The following is a 23,877-nucleotide window of genomic DNA, read 5'->3' as shown; positions in this document are numbered from 1 at the left end:
AGAGAGGGAAAGTGGCGAAGGGAGAAGTCAGGGCCGTGGCGGGAGATCACGGACTCTCCCGCCAGGAGGCTGCCGGGCCTTCTCACCAGTCCAGCAATAATGACCTTTAAGTTCTCGGACGGTGTGACCCGGCTCCCCTGAGCAGTGTCCACCTCTGGATCCTCCAGTCGTGATGGAGGAGGCGGCAGGGCGCAGAGACCGGCGCAAAACCGTGGGTCAAGCGGGGGAAACCCCAGTATGGAAGCCTCGAGCCAGGTAATAACTCACTCATGGTCTAGGCCTGCTTTGTATCTGCTCGATAGTGTTGATTTCCCCAAACTTCTTTTCTTTCTAATCTTTTTGCAAAGAATGCATCAAAGCTTTTTTTAATAAAGGGGAGGGCTCTGTGCGGGGCCATTTTTGAAACTTGTCACCACGACCGGGGCCAAAGTCGTCTACTTCCCAACAACGCAGCTGAACCTGTCGCGGTTTTCTGGGCAAACGGTCTCTGAGCGCGTGGGTTAGCGGTTTTATTTAAGATTTTAAGATGTTTGCGGTGTGGACATGAAAGGAGACGTACTGAAACGTGAAACGGGGTTAAAGCCAGAATAACAGGTGACACATACGCATAAGCGGAAACGCACGTGCGGTCTGGAGGCGGGTCCCGGACCCCCACCGACGCCCCCGAGGGCACGGGCGCGCTGCTCCTCGGCCGGGCGGCCCCGAGCCTGGGTCTCCGGCCGGGGGGCTCGCCCGCGCCCCGCGCCGCAGCGGTCGCCCCCCGCGGCGGGCGGAGGGCCGGGCCGGGAGCGCGCGGGGGAGGTGCCTTCTCCGGGGCTGAGGCCGCGCCTCCGCCGCCCGCTGCCGCAGGAACGCGGGCCTCCGCGACGACAGCGACATCTTGCCGGGAGAGCTGTGGACCGCGCGCGGGGAGGAGGTAAGCGCGTGCCGCCCCCACGCCCCACGCGCTCGGGGGGCGCTCCGGGGCCCCAGCTCCGCGCGCCCCCCGGGCTTCCGCCGCCTCCGGCCGAGCGTGCAGGCCCCGGCCCCCGACCCCGGGCCGCCCACGCACGGCACAGCACCTCAGTCCCGCTCCGCGGCCGCGCGCCCGGGACCCTACCCGGGTTGCAGGCCCCGGCCGCAGGGTGTGCGCCCCCGCCTCGTTCGGGACCCGTCCTGGCCCCGCCCTCGCGCTCCTCCCCCATTCTGGCCCCACCCTCGAGCCCCGCCCCTGCCCGGGCCCCGCCCCCGAGTCCCTCCCCGCCCGTCCCCTCCGGGCGGAGCTCGGGATTTAAAAGTCGCGGCGGGCGGGCGGGCCTGCCGGAGGGGCGGGGCGCGCTCCTGGGCCGTGTTGTTCTCCGCAGGCGGCGGCGCCATGTCCCCGGGCAGCGGCGTCAAGAGCGAGTACATGAAGCGCTACCGGGAGCCGCGCTGGGACGAGTACGCGCCGTGCTACCGCGAGCTGCTGCGCTACCGCCTGGGCCGCCGGCTGCTGGAGCAGACGCACGCGCCCTGGCTCTGGGACGCCTGGGGCTCGGACGACTCGGCGTCGTCGGCCTCCTCGGGGCCCGACGGTGCCGCGCCCCGGTGCGCCCCCGCCTCGCCGCCCCCGGAGTCCCCGGAGCCCGCGGCGCCCGCCGAGCCGGAGGAGCAGGACGCGCCGGACGCGGCTCCTCCAGGTACCGAGCCGGGAGGGGCTCCGGGGCTGCTGCGCGGGCTGGGCTGGCGCTGCGCATCCTGCACGGCCCCGCTGTTTCTCCCAGCGCCCTAGGCAGGTTCTCGACCTGGTAGGCGAATCCGCCCATCGCGACAACGTCAGGACGGTGACGCCCGCCTCCGCCCTCCGCACCCTTTATTTCCGCGGTTGGGTGGCTCGGGGTTGAATCCCTGAGAACCCAGCTGAAGCGCTGCTGGAGAATCCAGGTCGTCGCTGGCCATTTTTTCTGAGGAGCCCAGCCCTCATCAGATTCTGACCCCAAGCGGCTGAGAGCTGATGAGGAAAGCGCTCTGTTTTAGGAATAGGGCGGCTGTGTTCTGCGCTAACTCCCTGACCTAGCTACGCTGTCCCCAAAGGGCGTTCTGCGTTTCTTCATGCAGTGTCGAATAACTCCTGGCTGGTGGGGGAGCACTCCTTGTCTCTCCGCTGCGTGCCCACCCGCTCATCAGAAAGCTCCCACCCTCAGGCTGTCAGTATGCAAGAGGAGGGGTGGCTGGAAAAATGGCCCTTGGGTGCTGTGCATCTGCTGTCGCAGCCGTGGCCCACACCTTCCTTCGTGCGCAGGGGTTGCACAGCTGGGGACTTTTTGCAGAGGGTGCTGCGGGCCGAACTGAGTGCCTCAGATGCAGAAATTGAGATCTTATTAGACATCCAATCGCCGATCTTAGAATATGTATTTTCTCATTGAGCATTCAAAAGAATTCTAAGAGGTAGGACCATAATTTTTATCTTAGTTTTAGAGATGTAGAAATGGAAGCTCAGGATGAATGATCAGTGACTAGTTTTGCTCATTTTCGCCATTTTAAGTGGGAATTAATCAAACTCTCTTTAGACTGATCCTAGCCTCTCTGCAAGGGGCAGAGGAAAGGAGATTCAGTCTTTGAGACTCTCAACAGCATCTTCAGTTATTCTCATCTCATCCTCAGCAGAAGAGTTGCTTCTCCATCCTCATGTTACCTGTGAATTCCCGCAGATTCCTGAATATCTGGAAGTTAGATTCGTAGCTTCAGCGATCTTTGCTAGAAATGCCTTCCCTTTTACTCCTGTGGGCATTGACCTGTCAGCTAAATTATGCCGTGCACGTGTGTCAGACTGAGTACGTGTTTCTCACCGCGCCTTCACTGTGAAAGAGCTGTCAGTTATTTCTGTGCATCTATAAATACAGTTCTCAGATAGCACTGTAGCGTGGATGGTGCTGGTGTTTGCTTGAGTTCGTGATTATGTGGGGCTTCCTTTGAGACTGAACCCTCCAGCGGCTAAGGTCGCTTACTGCTTCTCTGCTAATGTTTCTGGTTTAGGCGTCAGGGAGAAGAAAGGATGTTCTCTGCCTTCTGGACTCCCAAGTTCTGGGATCTTTTGCTTTGCTGCTGTCTGTCACAACCCCTGTTGATTCCAGCGTCCGGCAGCATTGAAAATCCTTGTTTTTAAGTGAACAGCTTCATATATGAGAATGATGAGCACTCTTGAGTCCCTATAAAACATAAACATTAGCAACAATCATCCCAATATGGCTTTCCCTTTGCTGTTTATTTCTATTTCTCCAAGTGACATGGCTTTTGATGCTTCTTGATGTTTTTTTCAGTTATTCACATTATCTATCAGCTTAATTCTTTTTCCTTTTCGCCTAACCACACACACAGCCCATCTCCACCCCATCTTACATATACTCAGCGTAGTTTGTTGGATTCACGGTTAGCACCCACAGTATTGTGCCTCTGGGAAGTGCTCAGAGCTGCCCAATGTTGTTTGATGTGATTCCTTTTTCTTTCGCAACACAGTCAACGCATTAGGCTTGCTATCACCCCTGACTGTCTTAAGACATTCCTCCCAGGGCCTCTGACCTACTTCCACCTGGCCTGCCTGCTTGTTGAACCTGCTGCCCAGCCCGGTCTGGGGAGTGTCCTGGCCACCGCCCAGGGACTCGGCTTCTTTCTTGGGTAAGAGCCTCTGCCCTGTGGCTTTTACTTCTATTACTTTCTTGCTTCATCCCCTCCCCTGGTGGGGCTTATCTTCTAGTAGCTTCCTGAGAAAGGGTGTGTGAGAGGTTAACTTTCTGAGGCCTTGCCTGTCGCAAGGTAACTTTATTCTGCTTCATGATTCAGTGTTTGTGGCTGGGCTTGGGATTCTAGGTTGGGAGAAACTCTTTTGTAAACAATGTGGAGGCGTAGGGCTGCTGCGCTGTAACCTCTGGTGCTGATTCTTGATCCTTTGTAGGTAAAACGTTCTTCCCCAGGGAAAATCTTAGGGTCCTGTCAGTTCCAGTGTTGAAAGATTTCTCTGGGCTGGGGCTCTGGTCCACCTGGGCGCTCGGTGGGTCCTTGTGGTCAAATTCACGTTCTGTAGTTCTGCTTCATTTTCCTGAATTTTTTTCTCATTTCTGTTTCCCTTTTTCCTGTTCTTTTCTTTCTAAACTCCTTAGTTGGATGCCAGGCTTCACGAATTCATCGCCTGATTTTCTAAGTTGTCCTGATTTCTATCTGTCCCTTTCTTCCATTTTTCTGGGTGATATTCTCAACCTCCCAACTCTTCTATACATTTGTCATTCATGGGATCCTATTTATCCTTGAATGGACATGCTTTTGCACTGTTTTCTGGACCTTCCTTCCTACTTTCCTTCACACTTTCCCTCCTTTTATTCCTTTTTAAAAAAATAGGTATTTTGTTCTTGATTCACGTGCAGTATCTTGAGTTAAGGTACCTGAGATTTTTTATGTATTTATTTCCTTCTTGCATGTTTCCACACCGTAGTCTCGGTTTCCCCTTCCTCTCCCATTTTGGGTTCTTTTTGCTTCTACTCCTGAATTTCCTGTGAGAGGCTTTTCTCAAATGTCTGATGATCCCTGGCTTCTCAGTCTTACTGAAGATTTGGGGAGTGAAGGCCTGTGTGGACCGTGTGCAGCCTGGTGGGGGCGTCTCGCTGGGTTTATTTTTCCCTCCATGGCCAACATACTGTCTCCGACTCCTTTCTTCATAGTCACATTTCTTTTTAAATTAAAAAATTTTTAGCAAAGTTATATAAATGCATAATTAAAAAAAATATCCTTAAAATGAAAGTCATCCTGACCCATTTCCCATGAACAGCCCTTGCTTTCTGCGGGGAAGGTGCGCCTCTTAACTCTCCGAGTTTCCTCTCAGCATATCCCCCCTCTTCTTATGTAGCCTTAGCTGCGGACTTATTTTAAACATTATTATATGTACATTGACTTCCCATTACGGGAGATGATTTATCTAGAGGTCTGAGCTCTGTCACCCCTGCTCCCAGACAGACACCAGCACTTATCATGTCCCTTGTGTTATTAACTATATGAGTATTTTGTTTAAGCACTATTCTGGGTTTGAATGATCACGGCTATGTAAATATTATTTGCAGGTAAGCCACACAGTCTATTCTGATTACATGCTCTTTGTTTATGTTTTTTCTAAAGTTAATCATCACTTCACTTTTTTTATATTACATTCCCATCACTAATTCAGCTTGAAATAGTCTTGGTAGCTATTGTAAAACTTGTCATATGCTAGACACATTAGGGGTTCTATTCATTTAATGTTTTTCCTTGTAGTAGACATTTTCTTCAAACCCTTAATGCTCCTGCTCTGATGGAGACTTTATGCAGCTCCGCTCTGACACCGCTGCAGACTGGGGCTTCTCTGCACCGTTGGCCTGAATATCCCGGTCGTTTACCTCCTTTATCTGACCCCCTGTCTTATATCTCAGTCTTCCTGGACTTGGCCTTCCCCTTCCTTTTGGGGCTGCGATGCTCTCTAAGTCCTGAGAAATGCTGCATGGAAGGAGAACATTTTGTGGCCCAGCAGGTTTGAAAATGCCTCTGTTATATCCAAAGGTGGGACTGATATTTCATCAGAGTAAACAATTCTAGGTAAGAAATTTCAGTGTTTGAAAGCACAGGATTATTTTGAATCCTAGTTTTTTTTGTTTTGGTCTTGCTGTTGAGAGGTACCAAGCCATTCTGACACCTGCCTGGTGTGTGTGACCTCCTTTCTTTCTTTCCTTTCTTGGGGGGGGTAGTTTTTAGAGGTTCTCTGTATCCCCACTGTTCTAAAATTCTGTGTGTCTGTTCTCATTCACAGGGCTGACAGCTTGGTGGGCCTTTCCAACCTGGAAACTTTAATTCCAGTTCAGTGATATTTTCTAGTACTCTTTAAAATTTCTTATACTCTATTTAATTTTTCTTTCTATCATTATTTTTAGTTGGATGGTGTACCTCCTGGATCAAACCTCTAACATTTTTATTTAAATTTTTTTTTTTTTGGTATTGGGATTTGTGGTTCTGTTTTCTGGAAGAACTCTTCAATTTTTTAAATTTATTTTTATTTTTTTCATTTTATTATCATTAATCTACAATTACATGAAGAACATTATGGTTACTAGACTCCCCCCTTCACAAGTCCCCCCCACATACCCCATTACAGTCACTGTCCATCAGCGTAGTAAGATGCTGTAGAATCACTACTTGTCCCCTCTGTGTTGCACATCCTTTCCTATACCCCCCAACATTATACATGCTAATCGTAAGGCCCCCTTTCTTTTTCCCCCTTATCCCTCCCTTCCCACCCATCCTCCCCAGTCCCTTTCCCTTTGGTAACTGTTAGTCCATTCTTGGGTTCTGTGATTCTGCTGCTGTTTTGTTCCTTCAGTTTTTCTTTGTTCTTATACTCCACATATGAGTGAAATTATTTGGTACTTGTCTTTCTCCACCTGGCTTATTTCACTGAGCATAATACCCTCTAGCTCCATCCATGTTGTTGCAAATGGTAGGATTTGTTTTCTTCTTATGGCTGAATAATATTCCATTGTGTATATGTACCACATCTTCTTTATCCATTCATCTATTGATGGACACTTAGGTTGCTTCCATTTCTTGGCTATTGTAAATAGTGCTGTGATAAACATGGGGTGCATGTGTGTCTTTTTCAAACTGGGCTGCTGCATTCTTAGGGTAAATTCCTAGAAGTGGAATTCCTGGGTCAAATGGTATTTCTATTTTGAGCATTTTGAGGAACCTCCATACTGCTTTCCACAATGGTTGAACTAATTTGCATTCCCACCAGCAGTGTAGGAGGGTTTCCCTTTCTCCGCAACCTCACCAACATTTGTTATTTGTCTTTTGGATGGTGGCAATCCTTACTGGTGTGAGGTGATATCTCATTGTGGTTTTAATTTGCATTTCTCTGATGACAAGCGATGTGGAGCATCTTTTCATGTGTCTGTTGGCCATCTGAATTTCTTCTTTGGAGAACTGTCTATTTAGCAGCTCTACCCATTTTTTAATTGGATTATTTGCTTTTTGTTTGTTGAGGTGTGTGAGCTCTTTATATATTTTGGATGTCAATCCTTTATCGGATCTGTCATTTATGAATATATTCTTCCATACTGTAGGGTACCTTTTTGTTCTATTGATGGTGTCCTTTGCTGTACAGAAGCTTTTCAGCTTGGTATAATCCCACTTGTTCATTTTTGCTTTTGTTTCCCTTGCCCGAGGAGATAATGTTCATGAAGAAGTCATTCATGTTTATGTCCAAGAGATTTTTGCCTATGTTTTCTTCTAAGAGTTTTATGGTTTCATGACTTACATTCAGGTGTTTGATCCATTTTGAATTTACTTATGTGTATGGGGTTAGACAGTGATCCAGTTTCATTCTCTTACATGTAGCTGTCCAGTTTTGCCAGCACCATCTGTTGAAGAGATTGTCATTTCCCCGTTGTATGTCCATGGCTCCTTTATCATATATTAATTGACCATATATGTTTGGGTTAATATCTGGGGTCTCTATTCTATTCCACAGGTCTGTGGCTCTGTTCTTCTGCCAGTACCAAACTGTCTTGATTACTGTGGCTTTGTAGTAGAGCTTGAAGTTGGGGAGCGAGATCCCCCCTACTTTATTCTTCCTTCTCGGGATTGCTTTGGCTATTCACGGTCTTTGGTGTTTCCATATGAATTTTTGAACTATTTGTTCTAGTTTGTTGAAGAATGTTGTTGGTAATTTGATAGGGATTGCATCAAATCTGTATATTCCTTTGGGCAGGATGGCCATTTTGATGATATTAATTCTTCCTAGGCAGGAGCATGGGATGAGTTTCCATTTGTTAGTGTCCTCTTTAATTTCCCTTAGGAGTGTCTTATAGTTTTCAGGGTATAGGTCTTTCACTTCCTCAGTAAGGTTTATTCCTAAGTATTTTATTGTTTTTGATGCAATTGTGAATGGAATTGTTTTCCTGATTTCTCTTTCTATTAGTTCATTGTTAGTGTATAGGAAAGCCACAGATTTCTGTGTTAATTTTGTATCCTGCAACTTTGCTGTATTCCGATATCAGTTCTAGTAGTTTTGGAGTGGAGTCTTTAGGGTTTTTTATGTAAAGTATCATGTCATCTGCAAATAGTGACAGTTTAACTTCTTCTTTACCAATCTGGATTCCTTGTATTTCTTTGTTTTGTCTAATTGCTGTGGCTAGCACCTCCAGTACTATGTTAAATAACAGTGGGGAGAGTGGGCATCCTTGTCTTGTTCCCGATCTCAGAGGAAAAGCTTTCAGCTTTTCACTGTTCAGTGTGATGTTGGCTGTGGGTTTATCATATATGGCCTTTATTATGTTGAGGTACTTGCCCTCTATGCCCATTTTGTTGAGAGTTTTTATCATGAATGGATGTTGAATTTTGTGGAATGCTTTTTCAGTATCTATGGAGATGATCATGTGGTTTTTGTCCTTCCTTTTGTTGATGTGGTGGATGATGTTGATGGATTTTCAGATGTTGTACCATCCTTGCATCCCTGGGATGAATCCCACTTGGTTGTGGTGTATGATCCTTTTGATGTATTTTTGAATTCAGTTTGCTAATATTTTGTTGAGTATTTTTGCATCTACGTTCATCAGTGATATTGGTCTGTAGTTTTCTTTTTTGGTGGGGTCTTTGCCTGGTTTTGGTATTAGGGTGATGTTGGCTTCATAGAATGAGTTTGGGAGTATTTGTTTTGTTCTTGGGTAGTTTTTTGATTACTGCTTCAATTTCTTTGCTGGTAATTGGTTTGTTTAGATTTTGTGTTTCCTCCTTGGTCAGTCTTGGAAGGTTGTATTTTTCAGGAAGTTGTCCATTTCTTCTAGGTTTTCCAGCTTCTAGCATATAGGTTTTCATAGTAGTCTCTAATAATTCTTTGTATTTCTGTTGGGTCCATCGTGATGTTTCCTTTCTCATTTCTGATTCTGTTGATGTGTGTTGACTCTCTTTTTCTCTTAATAAGTCTGGCTAGAGGCTTATCTATTTTGTTTATTTTCTCAAAGAATCAGCTCTTGGTTTCATTAATTTTTTCTATTGTTTTATTCTTCTCAATTTTATTTATTTCTTCTCTGCTCTTTATTATGTCCCTCCTTCTGCTGACTTTAGGCCTCATTTCTTCTTCTTTTTCCAATTTTGATAATTGTGACGTTAGACTATTCATTTGGGTTTGTTCTTCCTTCTTTAAATATGCCTGGATTGCTATGTACTTTCCTCTTAAGACTGCTTTTGCTGCATCACACAGAAGTTGGGGCTTTGGTTGTTGTTGTCATTTGTTTCCATATATTGCTGGATCTCCATTTTAATTTTGTCATTGATCCATTGATTATTTAGGAGCATGTTGTTAAGCCTCCATGTGCTTGTGAGCCATTTTGCTTTCTTTGTACAATTTATTTCTAGTTTTATACCTTTGTGGTCTGGAAAGTTGGTTGGTAGGATTTCAATCTTTTGGAATTTACTGAGGCTCTTTTTGTGGCCTAGTATGTGGTCTATTCTGGAGAATGTTCCATGTGCACTTGAGAAGAATGTGTATCCTGTTGCTTTTGGAAGTAGAGTTCTATAGATGTCTATTAGGTCCATCTGTTCTAGTGTGTTGTTCAGTGCCTCCGTGTCCTTACTTATTTTCTGTCTGGTGGATCTCTCCTTTGGGGTGAGTGGCGTGTTGAAGTCTCCTAAAATGAATGCATTGCATTCTATTTCCTCCTTTAATTCTGTTAGTATTTGTTTCACATATATTGGTGCTCCTGTATTGGGTGCATATATGTTTATAATGGTTATATCCTCTTGTTGGACTGAGCCCTTTATCATTATGTAGTGTCCTTCTTTATCTCGTTACTTTCTTTTTTTTGAAGTCTATTTTGTCTGATACTAGTATTGCAACACCTGGTTTTTTCTCTCTGTTGTTTGCATGAAATATCTTTTTCCATCCCTTGACTTTTAATCTGTGCATGTCTTTGGGTTTGAGGTGAGTCTCTTGTAAGCAGCATATAGATGGGTCTTGCTTTTTTATCCATTCTATTACTCTGTGTCTTTTGATTGGTGCATTCAGTCCATTTACATTTAGGGTGATTATCGATAGGTATGTACTTATTGCCATTTCAGGCTTTAGATTCATGGTTACCAAAGGTTCCAGATTACTTTCCTTACTATCTAAGAGTCTGACTTAACTCACTTAGTATGCTGTTACAAACACAATCTAAAGGTTCTTTTCTATTTCTCCTCCTTTTTCTTCCTCCTTCATTCTTTGTATATTAGGTATCAAATTCTGTATTTTTTGTCTATCCCTTGATTGAGTTTGGGAATAGTTAATTTAATTTTGCATTTGCTTCATAATTAGCTGTTTTACTTTCTTTACTGTGGTTTTATTACCTCTGGTGACAGCTATTCAACCTTAGGAACACTTCCGTCCATAGCAGTCCCTCCAAAATAGACTGTAGAGATGGTTTGTGGGAGGTAAATTCTCTCAGCTTTTGCTTATCTGGAAATTGTTTAATCCCTCCTTCAAATTTAAATGATAGTCTTGCTGGATAAAGTAATCTCAGTTCCAAGCCTTTCTGCTTCATGGCATTAAATACATCATGCCACTCCCTTCTGGCTTGTAAGGTTTCTGCTGAGAAGTCTGATGTTAGCTTGATGGGCTTTCCTTTGTATGTGATCTTACTTCTGTCTCTGGCTGCTTTTAACAGTTGGTCCTTATCCTTGATCTTTGCCAATTTAATTACTATGTACCTTGGTGTTGTCTTCCTTGGGTCCCTTGTGTTGGGAGATCTGTGGATCTCCATGGCCTGAGAGACTATCTCCTTCCCCAGATTGGGGAAGTTTTCAGCAACTACCTCCTCAAAGACACTTTCTATCCCTTTCTCTCTCTCTCTCTCTCTTCTTCTTCTGGTATCCCTATAATGCAAATATTGTTCTGCTTGGATTGGTCACACAGTTCTCTGAATATTCTTTCATTCTTAGAGATCCTTTTTTTCTCTGTGGCTCAGCTTCTTTGTATTCCTCTTCTCTAGTTTCTATTTCATTTATTGTCTCCTCCACCGTATTCAATCTGCTTTTAATACCCTCCATTGTGCTCTTCAATGACTGGATCTCTGACCTGAATTCATTCCTGAGTTCTTGGATGTCTTTCCCTACCTCCATTAGAATGTTGATGATTTTTATTTTGCATTCCCTTTCAGGAAGAGTCAGGAGGACCATATCATTTAAATCTTTCTCGGAAGTTGTATTAATAATTTTACTCTGGACAAGGTTCCTTTGGTGTTTCATGTTTGTATATGGCGCCCTCTAGTGTCCCGAAGCTGTAGTGTCTGGAGCTGCTCAGCCCCAGAAGCAATGTTGGGGGTCGCAGGGGAGCCATACTGGTGCCTGGGGGGAGGAAAGAGCTGTTCCCCACCTCCTGGCTGCTGTGCCTGTCTCCACTGCCTGAGCCAGTGGGCCGGGCACACAGGTGTAAGTTTTTGTCCCAGAGCAGCCGGAGTCCCAGTCTCCCCAGGAACTCTGCCTGTATTAACTTTACAACCCAGTAGTCATGCGAGTCTCATGAAAGCACCATGAAATGTAGGTTTGTGCTCCCAGTGCAGATCTCGGGAGCTAGGTATTCAGCAGTCCCAGGCCTTCCACTCCCTCCCTGCTCCGTTTCTCTTCCTCCCACCAGTGAGCTGGGGTGGGGGAGGGGCTTGGGTCCGCTGGAGCCACAGCTCTGGTACCTTACCCTGTTTGGTGAGGTCTGCTCTTTTCTCCAGGTGTGTGCAGTCTTAGCATCCTCTTTCCTGCTGCTCTCTCAGGATTAGTTGCGCCAATTAAATTTTCTAATTGTATCCAGTTTTAGGAGGAAGCCTCTGTCTTTCCTCTCATGCCGTCACTTTAATCCTTCTGTTCAAGAACTCTTCAATTTTATCTTCCAAATTTTCTATTGAAAAGTTTAATCCTACCATCCTAGTTTAAAATTTTGAAGACATTACTTTTCTTTTTTGTTCCAAATGTTCTCAAAAAAAAATTTTTTTTAAGTGTCTTCTTCTTGGATTTCTTGTAACTTTAATAAAAACCATCAATACCACTCGAGAGTGCTCTCATGTTTCTGGCCTAGGGGCTGTCTGCCAGGACGCTCACTGGTGACACCTCCATGCGCCCAGACTTCCTCATGACGTGCTGCCCGGCTTCTGAGGGCAAGTGCCCGGCTTCCAAGGGCCGATGCTGCATGTGCATCACTGCGAGCCACACAGCACCCGTTCCCCCCAGTCCGTGCTGCAGAATCTGCCCAGGTTCAAGGGGAGAATATCAACCCCAGTGCTCAACAGGCACGTCCACATGGTGCTGTCCAAAGAGCTGGTGGCTGGGGTGCTGCTGATGCCGGGCCCTTGGAAAAGGCTGTCCACTGTCCTGTCCTCCTGGGCACCCAGGGGCTTAGTGTCTCAGTCTTTCTGGGCCTCAGCGTGTTCCTTTCTCATGCAGGGAATTAGGATTCATCTTCCCCAGCTGTGCCAGGTCCTGTCTGCCTCTTCATCTACCCCCATCTCCCAAAGTGTTAATGGCATCTTGTGTCCGAGGGCATTGCCTCCCTGGCTCTTTGTTCTGTGGGGTTTGCACCTTTTCCCTTTACTCTAGTGGGATTTTGAAAGGATGGGACCCCACACATATCATCAGTGCGTATTAACGCGAACTTCCCCCTTGATTGTATTTTAACCTATTTTTATTTTTCCCTTATTTCTCTCTTTCTCCATCAGTCTTGTCAGAGGTTTGTCAAATCTGTTATTTTGTTCCAAACTAACTCTTGGCTGTGTGGATTTTCTTTATTACATTTTTTCATTAGTTTGTGATCTTTTTTCCTTTGATTTTCTGTGAGCTTGTTTTTCTAGCCTTTTTGTTTTAAATTGAAGGATAGTTGATAAGTGACATAGTGATTCAACTATGTCATTATGAAATGCTCACCACGGTAAGTGTATCTACTGACTGTCATACAAAGATGTTACAGCATTACTGACTATATTTCTAGCTTTTTGAGGAGGATGCTAATCACTGATTTTCTTGCCTTTTGCCTTTCTTTTCTCATATATCACTTTAAGGCTATACATTCCTTCTGATCACTGCTTCCGTGGCATCATGCAAGTCTTGCCACACAGTATTTTTTAAATTAATTAATTAATTTTGTTGTCATTGTTCTACAATTACATGAAGAATATTATGTTGACTAGGATCCCCCCTTCACCAAATCCCCCCCACATACCCCATTACAGTACTATCCATCAGCTTAGTAAGATGCTGTAGAATCACTACTTGTCTTCTCTGTGTTGCACAGCCCTCCCCATGCCCCCCCCACATTATACATGCTTATCGTAATGCCCCCTTTCTTTTTCCCCATCCTTATCCCTCCCTTCCCTCCCTTTCTCCCCAGTCCCTTTCCCTTTGGTAACTGTTAGTCCATTCTTAGGTTCTGATTCTGCTGCTGTTTTGTTCCTTCAGTCTTTCTTTGTTCCTATAGTCTTTGGGTTTGAGGTGAGTCTCTTGTAAGCAGCATAGTGATGGGTCTTGCTTTTTTATCCATTCTGTTATTCTGTTTCTTTTGATTGATGCATTCAGTCAATTTACATTTAGGGTGATTATTGAAAGATATGTACTTATTGCCATTGGAGGCTTTAGATTTATGGTTGCCAAAGGTTCAAGGATAGCTTCTTTACTATCTTACCGTCTAACTTAACTCACTTATTGAGCTATTTTAGACACTGTCTGGTCATTCTTTATTTTTCTCCCTTCTTATTCCTCCTCCTCCATTCTTTATATGTTGGTTGTTCTATTCTGTGCTCTTTTGTGCTTCCTTTAACTGCTTTTGTGGGTAGTTGATTTTATTTTTTGCCTTTAGTTAGTATTTGGTTGGTCTGCTTTCTTTCTGTGATTTTATTTTCTCTGGTGACATCTATTTAGTTTTAGGAGTGCTCCCATCTAGAGCAGTCCCTCTAAAATACCCTGTAGAGGTGGTTTGTGGGAGGCAAATTCCCTCAACTTTTGCTTGTCTGGGAATTGTTTAATCCCTCCTTCATATTTAAATGGTAGTGGTGCTGGATACAGTATCCTTGGTTCAAGGCCCTTCTCTTTCATTGCATTAAGTATATCATGCCGTTCTCTCTGGCCTGTAAGGTTTCTGTTGAGAAGTCTGATGATAGCCTGATGGGTTTTCCTTTGTAGGTGACCTTTTTCCTCTCAATAGCTGCCTTTAAAACTCTGTCCTTGTTCTTGATCTTTGCCATTTTAATTATTATGTGTCTTGGTGTTGTCTTCCTTGGATCCTTTCTGTTGGGAGTTCTGTACACTTCCGTGGTCTGATTGATTATTTCCTCCCCCAGTTTGGGGAAGTTTTTAGCAATTATTTCTTCAAATACTCTTTCTATTCCTTTTTCTCTCTCTTCTTCTTCTGGTACCCCTGTAATGTGGATATTGTTCCTTTTGGATTGGTCACACAGTTCTCTTAATATTGTTTCATTCCTGAAGATCCTATTATCTCTCTCTGTGTCAGCTTCTATGTGTTCCTGTTCTCTGGTTTCTATTCCATCAATGGCCTCTTGCATCTTATCCATTCTGTTTATAAATCCTTCCAGAGATTGTTTCATTTCTGTAATCTCCCTCCGGATGTCTGTAATCTTCCTCCGGGCATCTGTAATATCCCTCCGGACTTCATCCCTTAGCTCTTGCATAGTTCTCTGCATCTCCATCAGTGTGGTTATGAGCTTTATTTTCAATTCTTTTTCAGGAAGACTGGTTAGGTCTATCTCTGTCTCAGGGTTTGCCTCTGTGATCTTGGTTTGTATCAATTTCTTCTGCCTTTTCATGGCGATAGATATATTTGTGGGGAGTTGGCGCGTGTGTTGGGTAAGAGAAAGTCCCTTCTTGCCAGTTTATGGCCTTCCTCTCCTGGGAGAACAGCGGCCTATAGCGGCTTGTGCTGGGCAGCTGCGTGCAGACAGGGCTTCTGATCTTGCCCAGCTGCTATGGAGTTTATTTAGTTCTGCAGTTGCTGTGGGTGTGGCCGGCCTCAGGCTGCTGCTCCAATATGGCGGCGCCGTGTCCAAGGGGGAACAGGCGGGAGGCTGTTTATCCTGGTGAGGGGCCTCCAAGCTGCACTGCAGGGGTTCAGGCATGCGGAGCTCCCTGAGGTTCACAGCTGCTGTGCTAAGTGTCCTAGGGTGCTTCCGTCCAGCTGTGGGGTCCCTGTCCCTTTAAGACTTCCAAAAAGCTCTCGCTTTTCTTTGTCCCCGGGGCACCGGCTGCGGGGACCCGCTCACAGGTCTTACTGTCCTGCTTCCCTAGTTTCCAGCACCCCACGCACGCACTGTGTGTGTGTGCTCCAGTGCGGATGGCTGGGGCTGGGTGTTTAGCAGTCCTGGGCTCCCTCTCCCTCCCCGCTCTGACTCCTTTCCTCCCGCTGGGAGCTGGGGGGAGGGGCGCTTAGGTCCTGCCGGGCTGCGGCTTGTATCTTACCCCCTTCGCAAGGCACTGGGTTCTCACAGGTGTGGATGTGGTCTGGAAGTTGTCCTGTGTCTTCTGGTCTCTCTTTTAGGATTAGTTGTATTTGTTGTATTTTCCAAAATATATCTGGTTTTGGGAAGAGATTTCCGCTGCTGTACTCATGCCACTGTCTTAGTTCTCCCGCCACACAGTATTTTTATTCACTCAGCACATTTTCTAATTTTCATGATTTTTAAAATATAGAAAAAATCAATGAAGTTACACATTTATGTATAATGCACATGAAAGGAAACGTATTTATGTTAATAAAACTGTAACTTGCTAAAAATCTATTACATTGTTTAGTGAGGAAACTTCGGAAACATTTCTAATAAGACCAGGATTAAGAAAGGAATGCTCTCTATCACTGCCACTTTTTTATTTTAAAAAATTGTTGGTAAGATATACAATACACAGTACAGTTTACCATTTTAACCATTTTTAAGTGTGCGGCTCAGTGGCATTGAATAAATCCACATTTCTGTGTATCCATATGAGATTTGGTTTTGATCGATGCTTTATTTAAAACAGTTTTAAAATTTCAGACCTGGAAATTTAAAAAGGTTATTTTTATTGTTCTAGCTAGCTTAATTATACAATAGTTTGAGACTATATTGTATATGATGTCGGTTTTGTAAATGTATTAAGATTTACTTTAGTGGCCTTGGGTATATAGTTCCTGTGAGCGCTCCATGTGTGCTGGACTAGCTTGCGTATTCTGCAGTTATTTGGTACAGTGTTCTATGTATGCCCATTAGGTCAAATTTTGTTGTTCAAATACATTAAAAAAATCAGGCCGTTCAATAAAACTCTCTGTGACGATGGAGGTGTTCTCTTTGGGACGCTGGACATATGAGGTTTCAGAGCACTTGAGCTCTGACTCATTTTACTGAGGAACTGAATCTTTATTTTTATTTAATTTTAATTAACTTAAACATACATTTAATAGCCACATGTAGTTCAGGGTTTTTGAATCAGATGGCACAATCCCAAATCAAGACTGAACTTCTTTTTGTGTGAATGTTTTATCACTTACTGAAAAGGGGGGAATAATAACCTTCCACTGTGGTGGTAAACATTATTTTGGTTTGTCTGAAAAATGCATTTTATTTTTTTATTGAAGTATAGTTGACATGATATATATATTATTCAACAGTGATTTGACATTTATATACATTATGAAATGCTTGTCACAATAAGTGTAGTTATATCTGTCACCATGGACAGTTATTACAATATCACTGACTGTATGCCCTGCAATGTACCTTGTATCCTTGTGACCTGTTTATTTTATAACTGGGAGTTTGTACCTCTTTATCCCCTTCACCTGTTTCAGGCCTTCTTCTATCATGTTTGTCCTCCAATTGATGGGTCTGTTTCTGGGTTTTATTTGTTTTACTGATTCCACATATAAGTGAAATCACATGGCATTTGTCTTTCTCTGACTTATTTCACTTAGGGCCATCCATGTGGTCACACCTGGCAACATTGCATTCCTTTTCATGGCTGGGTAATATTCTGTTGTGTATATCTACCACATCTTTTTTGCATTCATCTTTTGATGGAAAAAGTCTCGTACCAGGCACTGTTTTAAGAATTTTATAGATACTAATATTATAGTGATGTGTTATCTTTTCTCTTCTATATTTTTATCTTTTGTGTCCTGCTCCTGCAGATACATTTGAGCTTGTCTCTTTTAAGTACAGAGGATTAAAAAATGGGCAGAGAATATGAATAGACATTTTCCAGATAGACATACACATGGCCAGCAGACACATGGAGAGAGGTTCCCTCATCAGGGAAATGCAAATCAAAACCACAACAAGATGTCAACTCACACCACTCAGAATGGCTAATACCAACAAGATAAGAAATAACAAGAATTGGTGAGGATGCAGAGAAATGGGACCCTTTGTACACTGTTGGTGGGAATGTAAATTGGTGCAGCTAGTGTGAAAAGCAGTGTGGAGGTTCCTCAAAAAACTAAAAATAGAAATACCATATGACACAGTAATTCCATTTTTAGGAATTTACCCAAAGAAAACAAAACACTTAACTCAGAAAGCTATATGCACCCCTGTGTTTATCGCAGCACCATTTACAACAGCCAAGATCTGGAAGCAACGTGAGTGTCCACCAACAGATGAATGGATAAAGAAGAGGTGGTACATATACACAGGAGCAGGACACAAAAGATAAATGGAATATTACACAGTCTTTAAAAGGAAGGGGATCTTACCATTTGTGACAATGTGGGTGGACCTTGAGGGCATTATGCTCAGTGAAATTAATCAAATGGAGAAAGGCAAATTATGATTTCACTAACGTGTGGAATCTAAACACCAAAACCAAAACAAACTCACAGAAGCAGAACAGATTGGTGGTTACCAGAGGAGAAGGGTGTTGTGGAGCAGAGTGAAATGGGTCAAGGGGCTCGGCTGTGTGGCAATGGATGGTGACAAGGCTGTGACCTAGGTGGTGGTCACATTTATACAAATATCACGAACACCAAATTACATTGTACACCAGAAATATATATAGTGTTATATGCCAATTTTATATCAACAAAAACAAACAAAATATAAGCTTAGGCTAAAACAAAATGTAGGCTCACAAAGGATTTAAGCAAAATAACTTTTACAGGTAAGTATGGGGTTTATAAAAAATAATGGCAAAATCATAAAAGGCAATGAAGGGAGGTACTTATGTTTGGGAGTGTACCCTTCATAGCTCATGTTCGCCTCAGGCATTCCATTCCCTGCCAGTTTCCCAGGCTCTGCTCACAGAATTTAGAACTGTGTAGACCACAGGCTTTGATCTGTGAGGTCGATTCTGGTGCAGGTGTTGGGGAGCCCATTCACACAGAGCCCTAGCCAGCTCTCCATGCTGGGAAGGCACCGCTGCTGCAGAGGTGAGTAGCTATGGAAACCAGTCCCTATTATGACTGAGGGCCTTTCAATCAGGTTGCAGCCAGTGCTGACGGACATGTGAGGCCGCAGGGAGCATTTTCCATAATCATGGCACATCCAAAAGCAATAGGATCCTGGAAGTCGAGCTGAGTGACTTAATAGAAACCTAGCCTTTGCAGCTGCTGAATGATTACTGTAAATCGGATCCTTCCTTGAAGCCAGGCATTCAGGTGCCTGCCCCTGGCTTGGAGGTTGTGGAGAAAGCCAGTAGGCTGCGGTGCTTTCCAGCTTTCAATATGTAATCGAGATGTTTCATCTCAGAATATGAGTGACAGTTCTTGTTTTTAAATAGGTTTGGTTCAGGGTTGGCGTATTTGTCGTTGATTTAAAAATAGACTGAAAATCATTATACCAACTTGTTTATTTCTGTTTGGAGTGAAATTTGTGAATTGAGCTGTAAGCAAAAAAGTTACCAACTTAATTAAGCATTATGAAATGTTAGGCCCCAACATTTAAAGTAATTACAGGTAAACCTGATTTTAAGCATTTTCATCTTGTTATCTCCTTTTTTAAAAAAGCACCACCAGCAAAAGACGTCAAAGAAAAACCCGAGGAGATCAGAACAAGGGAGGCGGACAAATTACCCAACAGCGTCGAACCTCGACACCAGCCAAGTGCCTTATTTGCTGCAGAAAATAGGAAAGCCGTCAAAAGTCCTCAAAGATCATCAAGTAAAATAAAAGAAAACAAGCATCCCTTTGCTCTCTATGGGTGGGGAGAAAAACAGACGGATACGGGGAGCCAGAAAACACACAACGTCTGTGCCTCGGCCCCAGTGCGCGAGGTAGGTGCATGCCGCCTCGCTTTCCCACTTTCCCTCGGTGGGTGGGAGTCGGGTTGTGTTGCTGTCACTGGGTATCTTATTCTGTGGTCACTCTGGTGCTTTGGGGTTGTGAGAGACTGTAGGGATCGTAGGGGGTCCGAGACAAGCCAGAACTGGGCATCTGATCGGCAAACGGGAGAATTCTGGTGGTTAGCTGCCTGGAGAGGAAGGCTTGTTCTAGGAGTTAGCTGGTACCTGGAGAGGTTTACTCACCCACAACCAGGTGAAGAAGTGGCTGGGGTCAGGGTTCTCATGTTCCCCGGGGGACCAGAAAGTGCAGAGATGGGGAATAACCAGGGCTGGCAGCTGCCCATCTAGACTGGCCAGCAGTCTCGAGAGGCTTCCACCCTCTTTGGCTTTGATAACTGACATTTCCTGGACTCCTTTGCTATTGTCTGTTGGAGTGCACCTCCTGTACCTCTTGACATCTACCACAGATTCCCTTTTCCTTTGGGTGAAATTACGACGATTGTGTTTCCCCTGCTGGTCCTCACCCCATGCCTTTTAGTTCTCTAACTCAGCCCTGTGTGAAGTCCTGACAACATCATACAAGAGGTCCCTCATGTGTAGAGCCACAAAATAATCAGTATGTTGGCATTGACACGGTTACCAGCCTGAAGCAAAAATGAACAAAAAGAGGCAGAAAGAGAAAGTGTAAGCTGTTTGAATTCTAATTAAATATCATAATCAAATTTTTACTGCACAGACTTCCCAATGAACCTGCACAGCGGGGTGTTATTTGGAGTGGTATTTCAGACGACAAAGCTCTGGTTTAACAGAAGACCGCTGGCAATTCCTGGGATTAAATTTAACAGAGTTTATCTGTGGCATGAACCATTGTAGGTGGTAAAGTCCCTAGAAATTTTTTTTAGTATTTTGCTATAAAACATTTACAGTCCTTTAATGGAATACTCATGCATGCTTAATGCTAGGTGGCTCCAGTAATTTTCCAGACCCAATTTCTAGAGGTACATGCAAATTCATTACTTACCGTGTATACCTAAAATTTAGCCCAGTGTACGTTTTCTGCTTGGTTCCTTTATCACTGTCAGTGGGGTAAAGCCACAGAATCCAGGTGGGAATGGCTTTTCTGGAGGAGCTTATATTCACAGAAGGACTGAATTTATTGGGTCTGGGCTTGCCTCTGCCCTCTTTAGGCAACCTGGGGGTAGTAGCCTCATCGCAAATGCTCTTGCAAATTAGTACAAAAGCACTTAAGTCATCATACTGGTATTTTTGAACTCTCCTTAGATTCATGAATCAGCATTACGAGCCAAGAACAGAAGACAGGTGGAAAAAAGGAGACTGGTTGCTCAGAGGCAACGTGCACACTCTGTTGATGTGGAGAAAAACAGAAGGATAAAGCCTCCTGCCTCAGAGAACCCGTGGCTGACAGAATACATGAGATGCTATTCAGCGAGAGCCTGACGGAGGACACCGCTGCTCCAACAGCCTCTTTTAAAAATTGTCAATGAAAGAAGAAGAAACAAAACAAAAACCATCAAATGAACCCAGATCCAGGTTTAAGGAGCCAGCTGGTGATGCACGGCTTTTCTTAGGGAATTTCTAGAAGATTGTTCTATTTTGATCAATCCTGGGTCCCCTACCTTGGCTGTAAGGTGACAGTTGAAGCCATAAACATTTGGTTATTCATGGAGATAATTCCCTAAATCTTTGATAGTCTTATAAGGGTTTTGTTTTAAAGCATCTTAATATTTTAAGACACTGGCACCAAATGCCTTTAAATGACTAGAGATGCTTAAAATTCAGTATTCTTTTCCCATGTGTAGGTGGAGCCTGTCTCCACCCTCTTTCTTCTGAGTCACCCCGGATTCCATAACCAGTAAGAGCATTCCAGCTTGGAGCTTAAGACTCATTTTCTCCGTGAAAGAGTATCAGGTCAGAAGTGCGTTTCAACATGAATTCCATGTAAAGTGAAACTGAAACTTTGGTAATTCCTGAAAAGTTAAACTTACTTGTATTTTAGGCCAGCACCACTTCCTGTGGACTGTGATATTTAAAAAATATCTGGGCTGGATGAGGGCCATCTTTTCTCTTGATGTTGTCATCCAGGTATTCTTATTTAATAGTTTAGTGGTTCAAATGCATTCCAATAAACGAAGCTCCTGTGCAATGTGTTTATAGAGTAGTACTAAAGTTTCTTTTTGAGTCTAAGATTGTCACTTTTTTTAATTGTAAGATTTTTTTATCAGAACACATCCAATGGGGGGTCAGTCACTTCCTGGTCTGACCTTTTGACACCCACCCACTGTAGGCTTTCGCCTTTTCTATAATAGTTGGCAGCGACATTTAGAACTTAGAATCTGGAATTGCATTTAATGAAGTTGAGGTTATCTTATTTATTGGGGATGGGGATACATACTAAGATACTCGTTAGAAGTGGAGCCTCCCCTTTTCTCCCGCCATGGAACTCGCTCGTGACAAAGCCTCAGTGACGTCCATCACTCATTCTGGGTGACACGCATCACTCCCAGATCAACCAGCGCATCTTACATGGAACCTGACGAGAGAGGATGGCGGTGTGTGTAGGCACACATGTTAAGTGTGCAAGTGAAGTGCTCTTTCTCTTTGGCACATTTGGTTTGGGGATAAAAAAATGGATTTAAGAAACACTGGTTTCCATCTGGTGGAGACAGGAGTCTGCAGGGAGGATGAGGGCTGAATCCTTCATAAGAAGAAGAAAGGCCCTCTGCCTGCGCCCGCCCTGCGCCTGGCGATGGGTGCAGGGACATCTGCTGGTGGAGGTGAGCCTGAACGTTTCCTTGATATTTTCACTCTGGGTTTTTGAAGTATTATGGTCATTTTTTAGAACACGAATGTTTTATTCCACATAAAACCTTCATATGTCATCTTTCAACTGCATCAAGCTTTGAATAGTCATATGTAAGAATCATGAGCTTTTTAAAAAAAAGACTTTAAAAATATGTGTATCATTTTGAGCTGAATTCTTTACACATTAAGTTCCCCTGCTTACTGAGATGTACATAGAGGATGCACTGTATGTTGTCCAAAACCTGGCTAGTAATTCTGTTGAGCTTTGCTGTTATTATTATTAAAGTGCTTAAACATTGCAGGTACCTAAAGATCAAGTGAATGTGGCATTGTGATGGCACTGCTGATTGTGAAAACTGTTCCTTTAAAACCCGCGTCTTGCATGATCAGTTAAGCGTCCAGCTCCAGCGTTCCCATTGCATCTGACAATCTTAGGGAAGCTCCTCCTGGGAGTAGCTCCGGCTGGCGGGCGGACGGCCTTAGAACCCAGCTTCCTCCAGCTTCCAGCAAGCCAGACGCCCTCCTTCAGAAAAAAAAAGACTCATATTTATTGTGCTTACAGCTGGAAACTCCAGATGGAGAGGAAACATTCAAGGCAATATCGCCCAACTTTTCCCCTTTTTACATAGAGGATGAATGGACAAAATTTTTATAGTACTTTTCATACGCATGGACAATGACTCTGGGAAATGACTGTGAGTCCCCTTCCCATGTCCAGCTCATTGGCTGGTTAGGGTTTCTTTTCTTTTTCTTTAATGGTGAAAATGGCTTGTTGAGCCTATTGAAAATTTTGAGTTAAAGTTTTAAAGTTTTACTTTCTTATTCTGGAAACTAATGTGTTTATAATCATGTTCCTAATTCTTGGGACAACTTGCAAGACAGAAAGTTAGATTAAATTACCTTTCCTGTTGAAAAGTTTGAAACTTTGAGAATCCAGTGATATTTAAAATACAGGATACAATAATTGTTATATAAGACTTTTAAAAACTTTGGTTTTAAGGTTCTGAATTAAAAACAATTTGCCATAAACATATGTTTTCTGTGTTACTTTTATTAAAAGCAGTCATTAGAATAGAATATTGGGTAATGTCTAGCACTATGCCGGGCTGAGATGAATAAGTGCATAGGAAATCTATTCTTTCTTTTAAAACCTAAATGGCTGCTCTTATTTAGGAGGTGTCAAAATATATTGTCCTGTGGTTATATGTATGCTCCGCCATGGCCATAAAATTTCTAAGCATATATATACATTTTTTTAAGTTTACTAAAGGTATAATAGGGTATAGCTTATCTTAACTGTTCATAATGTAACAGGCACATATTTATGACACTTCATATTTAATTATCTTTGTCATTGCTTCAACAAATAAAAATTGGTAGTAACTTGAAAGGTGTGTATGCCAGGTCATTCAAACTCAGCTGACTAAACTGCATGAAAGGAGGCTGTTGAGTTATTGGAAGCTCAGCTTCCCAAACAATTCTGCACAATGGGCAGGTTTAAAAGAAATCTCTAGTGTATTCCCCTCCTTCTTTAAATTGCTAATGCTGTACTGGGCATACACTTTACAAATGGAAGGTTCTAGTACTTGATACTTACAGCGTTCGGTTATATTGGCCAAGAGGGAGAGAGGCCAAGCATACGTTAGAAGGAACACCAACTTTTCTTGTTGACAGCTTCAGGAACGTTTAGTGGATGGTTTTACATTTCACTGGACTAGATGAAAAATGGTGCCAATACTTATATAGCCTGATTTCATAGTTGGTTTGTTATTAAACTACTAATGCCTGACTCATAAAGCCCCTACTATA

The 23,877-nt window shown here is 43.7% G+C and overlaps 2 protein-coding genes across 4 annotated transcripts in view; one reads left to right on the top strand and one right to left on the bottom strand.

Moving 5' to 3' along the window:
* The window catches only part of RAB4A (RAB4A, member RAS oncogene family), a 98,842-nt gene that overhangs the window by 9,422 nt on the left and 65,543 nt on the right, over nucleotides 1-23,877 (bottom strand). The window contains exon 8 of one of the 2 annotated variants that reach the window (XM_073219967.1): nucleotides 22,453-22,591. The exons of the other annotated variant lie outside the window; for it this stretch is intronic. The gene's annotated coding sequence lies outside the window, so the exon portion shown is untranslated. Of the gene's footprint in view, nucleotides 1-22,452; nucleotides 22,592-23,877 lie in introns of those variants that run through there. 2 annotated transcript variants of the gene reach the window in all.
* CCSAP (centriole, cilia and spindle associated protein) lies at nucleotides 772-23,097 on the top strand. 2 transcript variants are annotated; one of them, XR_005058520.2, is made up of 5 exons: nucleotides 772-916; nucleotides 1,344-1,658; nucleotides 18,971-19,236; nucleotides 20,527-22,040; nucleotides 22,371-23,097. XR_005058520.2 is itself a non-coding variant. In XM_037008276.2 (4 exons), the coding sequence occupies exons 2-4, from the start codon at nucleotides 1,355-1,357 to the stop codon at nucleotides 20,701-20,703; spliced, it is 747 nt and encodes a 248-aa protein (XP_036864171.1). In that variant the 5' UTR covers nucleotides 772-916; nucleotides 1,344-1,354; the 3' UTR covers nucleotides 20,704-23,097. The 2 variants fall into 2 exon arrangements, 1 of the variants encoding a protein (XP_036864171.1); XM_037008276.2 differs by having other exon boundaries at nucleotides 20,527-23,097.

The sequence above is a fragment of the Manis javanica genome, chromosome 13 (assembly GCF_040802235.1).
Source record: "Manis javanica isolate MJ-LG chromosome 13, MJ_LKY, whole genome shotgun sequence".
In the NCBI taxonomy this organism is placed as follows: Eukaryota; Metazoa; Chordata; class Mammalia; order Pholidota; family Manidae; genus Manis; species Manis javanica.
This window is presented reverse-complemented; position numbering and strand designations above follow the sequence as displayed.

What these genes read in the sequence shown, in the direction of transcription:
- CCSAP (XM_037008276.2), top strand. Translation starts at nt 1,355, where the DNA reads ATGTCCCCGGGCAGCGGCGTCAAGAGCGAGTACATGAAGCGCTACCGG. An exon ending in GCCGGACGCGGCTCCTCCAG is followed by an intron (nt 1,659 to 18,970) that starts GTACCGAGCCGG and finishes TTTTTAAAAAAG; the next exon opens with CACCACCAGCAAAAGACGTC. An exon ending in CCTCGGCCCCAGTGCGCGAG is followed by an intron (nt 19,237 to 20,526) that starts GTAGGTGCATGC and finishes AACTCTCCTTAG; the next exon opens with ATTCATGAATCAGCATTACG.